This window comes from Hipposideros armiger, unplaced genomic scaffold (genome assembly GCF_001890085.2).
Source record: "Hipposideros armiger isolate ML-2016 unplaced genomic scaffold, ASM189008v1 scaffold_302, whole genome shotgun sequence".
Lineage (NCBI taxonomy): Eukaryota > Metazoa > Chordata > Mammalia > Chiroptera > Hipposideridae > Hipposideros > Hipposideros armiger.
In genome coordinates, this window is record NW_017731652.1 from 1,008,546 (window position 1) to 1,017,885 (window position 9,340).

Below are 9,340 nucleotides of genomic sequence, written 5' to 3' on the forward strand. Positions count from 1 at the left end.
ATCTGCACAATCATTCCCAACTCAGTTAGCTTCTCCCCTATTTTTAAGACAAGCAATGGTTGAGTTTTCCTATCACCATCACATTTCTGCATTTGGTAGTTCTGCATCTGGTAGTTCTGCATCTGGCAGGTCTGCATTTAGTGGGTTTGCACCTGGTAGGTCTGCATTTGGTAGATTGTCCTCTCCGCCACTTGTGGATTCCATTTCAGACCTTGACCCTTCATCTTCAGCAGGTGATACTGTAGTCACTGGACCAATCCCTAGCCTTGATCGCTCTATGGGAATCACAGTGACATTTTGATCAATGGTAGGAGATCTGAAAGTTATGTAGTTGACAAAGGAGATGATCCCTAGGGAAAGAGAGGAATTTCAGGTAAGTTTCAATAGACAATGGTCTTTGGCTTTTAAAATTCTTACTCATCCTTTAAATACTCAGTTCAAAATGCCTCTTTTCAGTGAAGCCAATCCTCCTCTCCCCCAGCAGAGTTACTTCACCCTTCTGTGCTCCCATTCCATTATATAATAGTATTTCACACATGGTTTCTGGATTCAAATCATAGCTCCACTACTTCCTGTGTAGTCTTAGGCAAGTCACTCAAACTGTCTGTGGCTCAGTTAGTAGTAGAACAGATTACTAATTCCAGGTTGACAGTGTCATACCATACTTTCTCTTTTTTGTTTTTGGGTTTTTTTTTAGCTGAGCCATCCTGTCACCTGTTGGAAGCTCAGCGGCAGCTCAGCAAGGGCCAGGAATCGAACGGGCCCATGCTTCCTCTTGACATATAAATGTTCTACATAGGAACAGGCAGTGTTTCTATTTCTCCTAGATTCTACTTCCCTTTCAAGAAGTGATTTCCCCTTCCATCCTTCTAGCATAAGGCAGGGGACTGACTCACCAGATAACATGTATAAGAAGTCACTCCACCAGTTAATATGATAGGCCCACAGGAGAGCTGACTCCATGGCATCCCTGGTATGCCAGTGAACCTGTGCCAGAAATAGGATGAGGCAGAGGAGCAAGCAGATGGCTAGGACCAGAAGAAAAGATGTCACAACCCATCAGTGTGTTCAGTCTGCTTTGACTCCTACCCCCAAGTCTTCTTCTGCTTATGTATGGCAGGATCAACTTGTGGGGGTTGACCAAGAAGGGAGAAAGGGGTTTTTACCTCTCCCCTGCACTAAGTCACCTGAAGTGAGTTTTAAATAATAAACAAGGCAGGTAACTGGCAACTTGATGTGATACTAAAGAAGAGAAAAGGGACCAAAAAAATAGGATGAAAGCCCCACAGAGATACTATGTTCCCTTGTCAAATTTACCCAGGCATCACCCTGCCAGTCCATGTTTGTACCTGAGATGAAGCTCAGTATGGAGACCTTCAGATCCAAGTTGGTGGTCACGCTTCCTCTTCTAGGGAGGCAAGAACTGAAGAGCCAGCCGAGGCTGATGAGTACGGTGAAGACAGAGAGGATGTGCAAGGCCCTGGAATATTGGAGATAATCTGCCAAGGAGAAGGAGAAAGGAAAGGCTTGGTTAGTCCAGTGGGGAACCTCTCTCAAGTAAACCAGATAGAGTCTCCGAGAAGGGAGTGAAGACTAAGGAGGATGAAGCTGAAATTGTTATGTTGTATCCAGGGCACAAATAAGGATCGTCACTGATACCTGAGATTTCTGTACCATGAAGGCAAAGCCTTTACTGTAAAACCAAAGATAATATACAAATAGTTCTGGGTACGTTAACATATTGATGTAGATGTAAAGTAGCTTGTAAGAGGTATGACTCTAACATCACCACACAGATTCAAATTTTTTCTTGTTCCCAATTCTAATTTTAATAAGTAATACATGTTCAATGTAAGCATTGGAAAGACTACAAAAGTACCAAGAAGCAAGAAGAAAATCTACCACAATCCCACTACCCAGAGGCAACCGTTAACATTTTATTTCTTTCTATAATTTTCCTTCTGTACATAGTAGATATGATACTCAATATCACGTGATTTTTTTTCTTAAGATTATATGGTAAGATGTTTCCCAGATCACATACTGTAAACATCATTTTTAATGGATATAAAATAGTATGTTGACATACTTTGCTTCATGATTAAACCATTGCTGGACTTGAAGTTTCTGTTTTTGTCTTTTTCAAATGTATCTGGCATGTGTAAGCCTTGTCAGCCTGTGACTACAAAATGAACTCACATTTACTTTAACTCCTATACTGTAATGATTTCAAGTCCTCAATTTACTGGATTGCAGAGGTTTAACACCTCAAAAGCATCTCCCTTTTTTCCCCTGAAATTCCCTCAATGTCCTATCTCACAGTTGTTCAAGGAGAGGTCTGCTAAAATTCCTTTGCTCCAAAGCCCTTACGCAGGTGCCATAAACTCCTTCCTCCCCGATCTCTGCTCTCTTTGGGTCTGGATGTTGGTAAGAGAGAAGAGGAGCCATGCTAAACCTTACTTTTTGCTACCACATCCCTAACATGGAACAAATCCTTCTTGATTTCCCAGCAATGTTTTAAGAAATAGGGAGGCTAACTTATAATTGCAAGTTGATATGGCTTTTCTGAGCTACCACAAACTCAGCAATTTCTTCAACATCCTTGAAAAGGTGCCTCCTTGTCTAGCTTCTTTCCTGTCTCATTGTAGCCGGGGCCAGCTCATCCCCACCACTGAAAGTTCTCGAAGCACTTGTGTACCCAAGAATCCCAATCCAGCTTCCAAGGAATACAGAGAGACAAAATTATGTACCAATGTTATCCCAGTTGAAGATCTGCCTCTGAAGTTTTATTTTGTTCTCTAGAGTTTACCAGTTATTAACACCATCAATAACAGCAATGTCCATGAAACCACACCCATAGTCACAGAGGTGAGTTGCTCTGCAAGTTAGCCACACTGAAACATAATAACCCAAGAGCAGCACATTTTATGAAAACTGGGTCATTCAGAATTAGCAGTATATGTAGCTAGTGAGACCCACCAGCCCAGGCTGAGCTGTAGAAAGCTCAGTGTGATAGGCATCTTAGCCCACAGTCCCCCACAGGCCCTAGCAGCCCTTGTCTATAGCCCTGGACTATAGCTGATTGGACCAAGGAAGGGGATCTGACCCATGCTGGACCAATTTGGTTCTAAGGTTGAAAATTTGGATTTGGAACTAATTAATGTTAATGTCCTCTTTTGCTTGCTTGAACCAAGAAGATATAATGCTAGACTGGGATATCACTTTTTGGGCACTTACACACTAATAAGCAGGAAAAACTGAGCTGTAGAGATAAAACAAAGCTGAAACAAAAATGAGTGACAAAACAAATCTAGAGACACCGAGTGACTGGTGGGCTTGATCCCAGCCTCCTCTGGAATCCTTGAAGGTCCAGCAAACTTACTGCCTCTGGGAGTCTATGAGATACTTCTGAATCTTTACAAATAAGTTTACTCTTTAGCTGATGCTAGTTCTGATATTTAAAACACAAAAGTGCACTGTCTAAGATAGTCAGTCCAAGTCCTGGCTCATGTATGTTACAGTCCAATCTTTCTTCTACCCTGAGGGGGAGACTGTGCCTTCGTGTTCTTCGTACTATCTTTTCTGTCTTAACTCCTCGTCTCCTGAAAACTACATAAACAAGATTGCCCACAACTCCAAATAAGCAGCTAAACATTCATGCATGGAACAGTTTAACTTCTCAAAGGAATCGCGTCTACTGGTCATAACCATACACAACGAATGCTAAACTAAACACTTAGCGTCAGAGTAAAACAGCTGCATTTGGTTACCTTCATAGTTTTAAAAAATTCACTTAACAAAACAAAGTTCCCAAAGCTGAATTCAAACCTCTATCTTCTGTAAGACAAAAAACCTGAAATAAGCTTTTAAATGACAGTGTTCACAGCAGCTTACCCATCAAAGTTTCAAAAATTTTAGGACCTAAGTTACCAAAGACTCTACTTGCACATGGCAGTAAAAAGCCTTGGTCCAGGGAGAGAGAAGTACCCTAGATACAAGGAACATCTGTGTGGGTCATCTGTATCCAAATATTTCTGAAGCTTTCCTTAATGATATGCTGTGGTGAGGACTTCAGTTGCAGGAATAGCAAGGCAAGTCTCCTAGTTTTCTGAAAGGCGATGAAGCTAACAAACACCCTGGGAAGAGAGGGGACGTCAGTTTCAATGGGAAGAGGAAGAAGTAAAATCATTTGAAAAATGTGGCAAGATCCTTGCTGGCATTCTCAGGATCATTGCATTCAGTGTTTCTGCACTTCAGAGTCATCAGGTAGGAGGTGAAAGCTACCAAGCCTGGAAGGGACACTACCCAACCAGAAGGCAATAGTGCTTCCCAGCGAGTTGAGAACTCTCACAATTTGGCCGTTTGTCACTGATGGGCATGAGCTCCTACTGCCATGAAAGTAAAACTTTGCCTGGGAGGTTTTGGAAAGTGAGGGGTTGGGGCTGTAAGCCATCCGCCCTTGTGAACAAATAGGCTCAGTTCACAGTAGATGCTCTTCTCTATTCTAGCTGTCAGTGCCCTGGAAGGAAGCAGTGGAGAAGCCGAGATGACATGAGAAGAAAGAAGCCATGAGAGGAGAGAAGCCAGCACCTGGTACTCAGCTGCTCCAAAGAGATGTGGTGGTGGGACTCCCTCAACGCACCCTATGTCCCTCAGTAGAAATCACAATCAGGCTAGGGAGGCAGTGCTCCAAAAGGATCTAGCTCTTTTTAACTGTGAAGGAGCTAGACTGAGTAGGTGGGCGTGGGGTGTGCAGATTGATTTTGAGGATGAAGATAGTACTGCTTGGAGACAAGCTGGGGAATTACTGTATTTTGCCATATTATGTGCACTTTTTTGGCCAAATCTGTGAGGGAAAAATAAGGATGCACATTACATATGGGTAGTACTAATTCTATATCTATATGAATGTTTTTAATTCTTTTATTTATGCTTATATGTTAAAAGTACAACTCTAGAAATCAATAACGATATCCGTATGCAAAATCATACCCTGGAATACGATAATCAGTTTTGTTGAACTTACAACGAACTTGCAACAACGAAGCATTCTTGGCCTTCTATGATGTGTAAGTATTGTAAATTTGTTAGCGGAACATAAATATTCTTGTACCTTGTATCAGTTCCTGTATTTTGTAATTATTTGTTAAATAAAATGTCTTGTACCATAATATGTTAAAAAATAAATGCTAAAATTCCTGTATGATACAAAAAAAACAAGAACCTAAATGTAAACAAATAAAATTTTGAATAAAAAAATTAAAATGAAAGATTTTTTCCCCTGAAAGTTTGGGCCAAAAACGTGGGTGCACATTATACACAGGAGAGCATTACACATGGCAAAATACGATAGCCCACTTATTCAGCCAAATCTAAACCTCCACGTTGTTGCCATTGTGCCTTCATTCTGGGCACACAAGGCCAAGGCAACATTTCCCCACACTCAGGGGAGGGCACACAGGAGGTGGCTTGGGAATGGAAAAGATCTGGGATGGAGATATGGCACCCTGGTGAGGAGGCAGTGAAATCTGCTTAGTAATTGGGTTCCCTGATGACCCAGTTGGAGTGTCAGAATAAAGCACTTCCCACAACTTGGTGATGTTTAATGTGTGGTGGTTCCAGGGGCCCTGGCTCTGGAGTGCCCCGTGTCTCAAATAAAAGACCTACCCTTTCTTCCCTACCCTCTGCAAAACAGATCAAGTTACTCTCCGTGGGAACACATTCCTTTACATGACATTCTGATCTCACCTATGCTATGAGGGAATTAACAGAAGAGACCACTCCACACTTGAGACCTAGTAATAAAAGAGAAGGTTTGTGTCCTCTACTCCTTCTTTGAACCATCATCAACAGCTCCAGCAGAGAGGCTACTGGTCATCTAGAACGAGGTGAAGTCAGAGGCAGGGGCACAGCGGTCTGGAGTGGGTCCAGGACTGGAGAGCCTGAGCACACACATTCTTGAGCCCACCTGAAATAGCTCCTGTGAAACTCTCAGAAATGACTGGGGCATAGTATACGAGCAAGGCCTAAATTCTTGCAATCCAGTAGATAAAAGTTTAAAGTTCTTGAATTTGGGCAATAATAACATATTATTGTCACAAGCTGATAAATCCTGTACTTACTGATTCCATTTTGGGAATTCCTTATGAGATCTGTATTACAGACTAATTACTGGACCTAGAAGGACCAGTTAATATTGGCAATTGGGTGGGTACTTACCTTATATTTGTGTATGTAGGGGACTCACATAGTGGGCTTTCTCTAAACCATTAACAGTTGGCCTCATAGGTGAATTCAGGGCTCCAAAAAAATAAACTATTTGCTGCTTTAAGTGACAAAATTTCAAGATTCTGACTCAAAGATTTAAATAACAATCTCAAGTCCTGAGCCCAGGAATAGAGTTTACATAAATATAATTGCAGCTTAACTTGATGCCTATGTCTTTTACTCCATTTCTCTAGAAATGGAATTAGTGAGTGTAAATCTCTGGATACACTTAATCATATTGCTTGGCTTATACCTATATACATGGTCCCCAGTATGGATGAAAGGGTGCAGCATTGTATATTACCATTTAAAAATCTCTGTTATTGTCATCATTGAAAAATTCTACCTCATTGTCATTTAATTTGTCTTTCTTTAATGGCTGATTGAGGTTAAAATTGTTTTTCCTATATTCACTAGACATTTGTCATTTCTGTTTTGTGAACTGTCTGTTTACAAAGAATTTATTTGGGTATTTATCTTTTTCTAATAGTTTGTATACCTTTTTATATACCAAGGCCATTAACCTTTCATGTTTCCTATTTGTTGCAAATATTTTTTCCAGTTTTTCTTTTTAGTTGAAGATGCAGTTGACTTGTCTGCCTGCCTTTGATTTTAGTTTCTACCCAAGATCTTGCTGTACGATCCTGCCCCTTAGTTCCAAATGCCCAGCCCATGGCCAAATAACTGATGATCCACCTCAGGGTTGGGTCTAGGTGTTCCCTCCTCCCCCTTCTCCAGCATCTGGGGCCCCTCCTTCTCTGAGAAGGAGAAATAAACGCTTTACTCATGTTGTTTTCTTTCACAGTACCTGTTTCTTTGTGTAAATGTATCTCTTGTAGATGAGAGGGGAAGTGTTTCATGTAGGTATGTCTTTCCTCTAAGTCAGTCCTGATTGAAAAACTCATGCATATGGTATCGTCTAGCCTAGAAGCTTATTTTTAAATATTTTGCATTGCATTATCAGTTTACTTAAATTCACATGACATTTGACTTTAATAACTTACTCTAAATAGCTGACATTTGTTAAACTACATATCTGACATGCATTTAAGTCCTCTTCTACTGTTAGCAGACCAACAAATTGACCTTGAAAGTTAAATCTGATGGAGGTTGAGACCTTTGCATTATCTCCCAGCTATGATCAATCACTTCTTTTCTATTTCTGCATTAGAATACCAATCACATTGCTTCACAGTAACAGCTTGTAAATAACAAAAGAGTTCTTCCCAGAGAGCATCAACTCACAATTTGGGAAAGCAAACAACCTGGAGTAAGAGGGAGAAAGGGAACACCGAGGACACCAAAGAAAAGAATGGCTATATTTACAGTCTGGCCGAGATCCATCCTGGACTGGGAGACATGAGGGCCAAGAGATCGTGGAGGAAGAAAGATGAAGGCCAGTGTGGCAGAAAGCTCTGGAACTGTGGGGCCTGTGACGTTTTAGTGGCACTCACAGGGTGGCTTGGGTGTGTGGCTCCAGCACAGTTCATGGCTGCATGAGATCCAGAGTCCTGCGTAGAGTTCAAGGCCATTCTTGATCACCAGGAATTGCACCCAGTTCAGTGGGGACACGCAGATCAGCATTAGGAGGCTAAAACCACACAGGCTGCCACTGAACATTCGGATGTAGGTGTGTGTCTGGTCCACATGCTGCTGCCGCCTCTGGGGTGGCATCGAGGCACTCGGATGTTTGTTGGTGGGGAGGGTAGGCTACAAGGATGAGGGAGATATTGCCTACCCAAAATCATAACCCTTGATCCCAAGGGTTGTCTACTCTTATCTACCTTGAGTGTCCCCATGTGTCTTTGATTTGTAGATATCTATTCTGACCCCTTCTACAAAACACAAAAGGGTGATCTTTTCTCTATCCTTACAACACTCTGTCTGGGCCTGCCTTTCACTTAAGTCCTCTTCCTCCCATCTGACCTGTAATTAGGTACCTCCTCACCCTTTGGTATTTCCGGTTCCCCTTAAGTTTGGGAACCTCAGGACTGTAGAAGGTCAAGACTAGTTGGTCCCTCCTCTCCATCTTGGCAGCCAGTTCACTTTCTAACTGCCACGGAATTTGTCTCAGCGCCTCTTCACACATGCTGGCAGAATCCAAACGGGCCAGAACCCAAGGCAACTGAGCCCATTCCTGTTTCATATTCCAGGTCTGGTCAGATCAGGAAGAAATCATTACATTTTAAGTGTGTGCCTGTGTGTGCAAGGCTCCCCACCCTCCTCCTTCTGACTCCTCCCAACTCCTTTATTAAATAAATCCACAAGTATTTTGTGTCAGGCTTTGTGTTAGGTCTTGGGACATAAAGATGAATAAGACACAGTTCCTTAACAGCAAATAAAAAAGCGTAACTCATATGTCTCCAGGACTCACTAGTTTTGTGGTTATAGTTAATGTTATATATGGATGTTAGAAGAGGGAAAAGGAGATCAAATATATGGTGATGGAAAGAGAACTGACTCTGGGTGGTGAGCACACAATGTGATATATAGATGATGTATTACAGAATTGTACACCTGAAACCTATGGAACTTTACTAACCGTTGTCACTGCAATAAATTTAATTTTAAAAAGTTTTAAAAATTATATGTAATCTTGATTACTGATATGTGTACACACACACACACACACATCAGTAGCCGAATTCATGCTCTTGCCCCAGCTGTAGGTGGAAAGTCCCAGGTATATCTCAATAGGCTCATGAACACATCTGTCAGCCATAGTCCTTCATGCAACATCCACCCTTTTCTGGTTCGTTTTCTTTAATGCCCTCTGCTCATGAAGCCATTTAAGGGTGCCAACCATCTCTGTCCACTGTGAAAAGCCAGTATCCCTAGCCCAGGGGCTACTAGCCAATGCACTGAAAGCTACCATTCAAGACACTGCAGCAGTGTCGGGCTCTGTGCGGAAGTAAAACTGGCCTTCCCTGCTTCCACAGCCAGCACAACTTGTGCAGAGTATCTCAAAGCCTCCTTTTCAAACAGCTCTCTTACAGTTGGTCCTAACTCCTGTCCCTACAAGGTCTCAAAATCAATCTAAGATGCTGAACAGATGCCATCCTGTTCCACAGCA

At 41.9% G+C, this 9,340-nt stretch overlaps 1 protein-coding gene across 2 annotated transcripts in view; it reads right to left on the reverse strand.

Annotated features, from left to right (window-relative positions):
- Window positions 1-9,340, reverse strand: part of TMEM202 (transmembrane protein 202) — a 20,780-nt gene continuing 11,440 nt past the window's right edge. Inside the window, exons 1-5 of one of the 2 annotated variants that reach the window (XM_019659618.1) lie at window positions 8,216-8,296; window positions 7,722-7,977; window positions 1,350-1,499; window positions 897-1,028; window positions 1-350 (exon numbers count right to left, since the gene is read on the reverse strand). In XM_019659618.1, the coding sequence (XP_019515163.1) occupies window positions 79-350; window positions 897-1,028; window positions 1,350-1,499; window positions 7,722-7,977; window positions 8,216-8,296 (891 nt within the window). In that variant the 3' untranslated portion in view covers window positions 1-78. Of the gene's footprint in view, window positions 351-896; window positions 1,029-1,349; window positions 1,500-7,721; window positions 7,978-8,215; window positions 8,297-9,340 lie in introns of those variants that run through there. The other variant, XR_002125933.1, reaches the window with a different exon arrangement.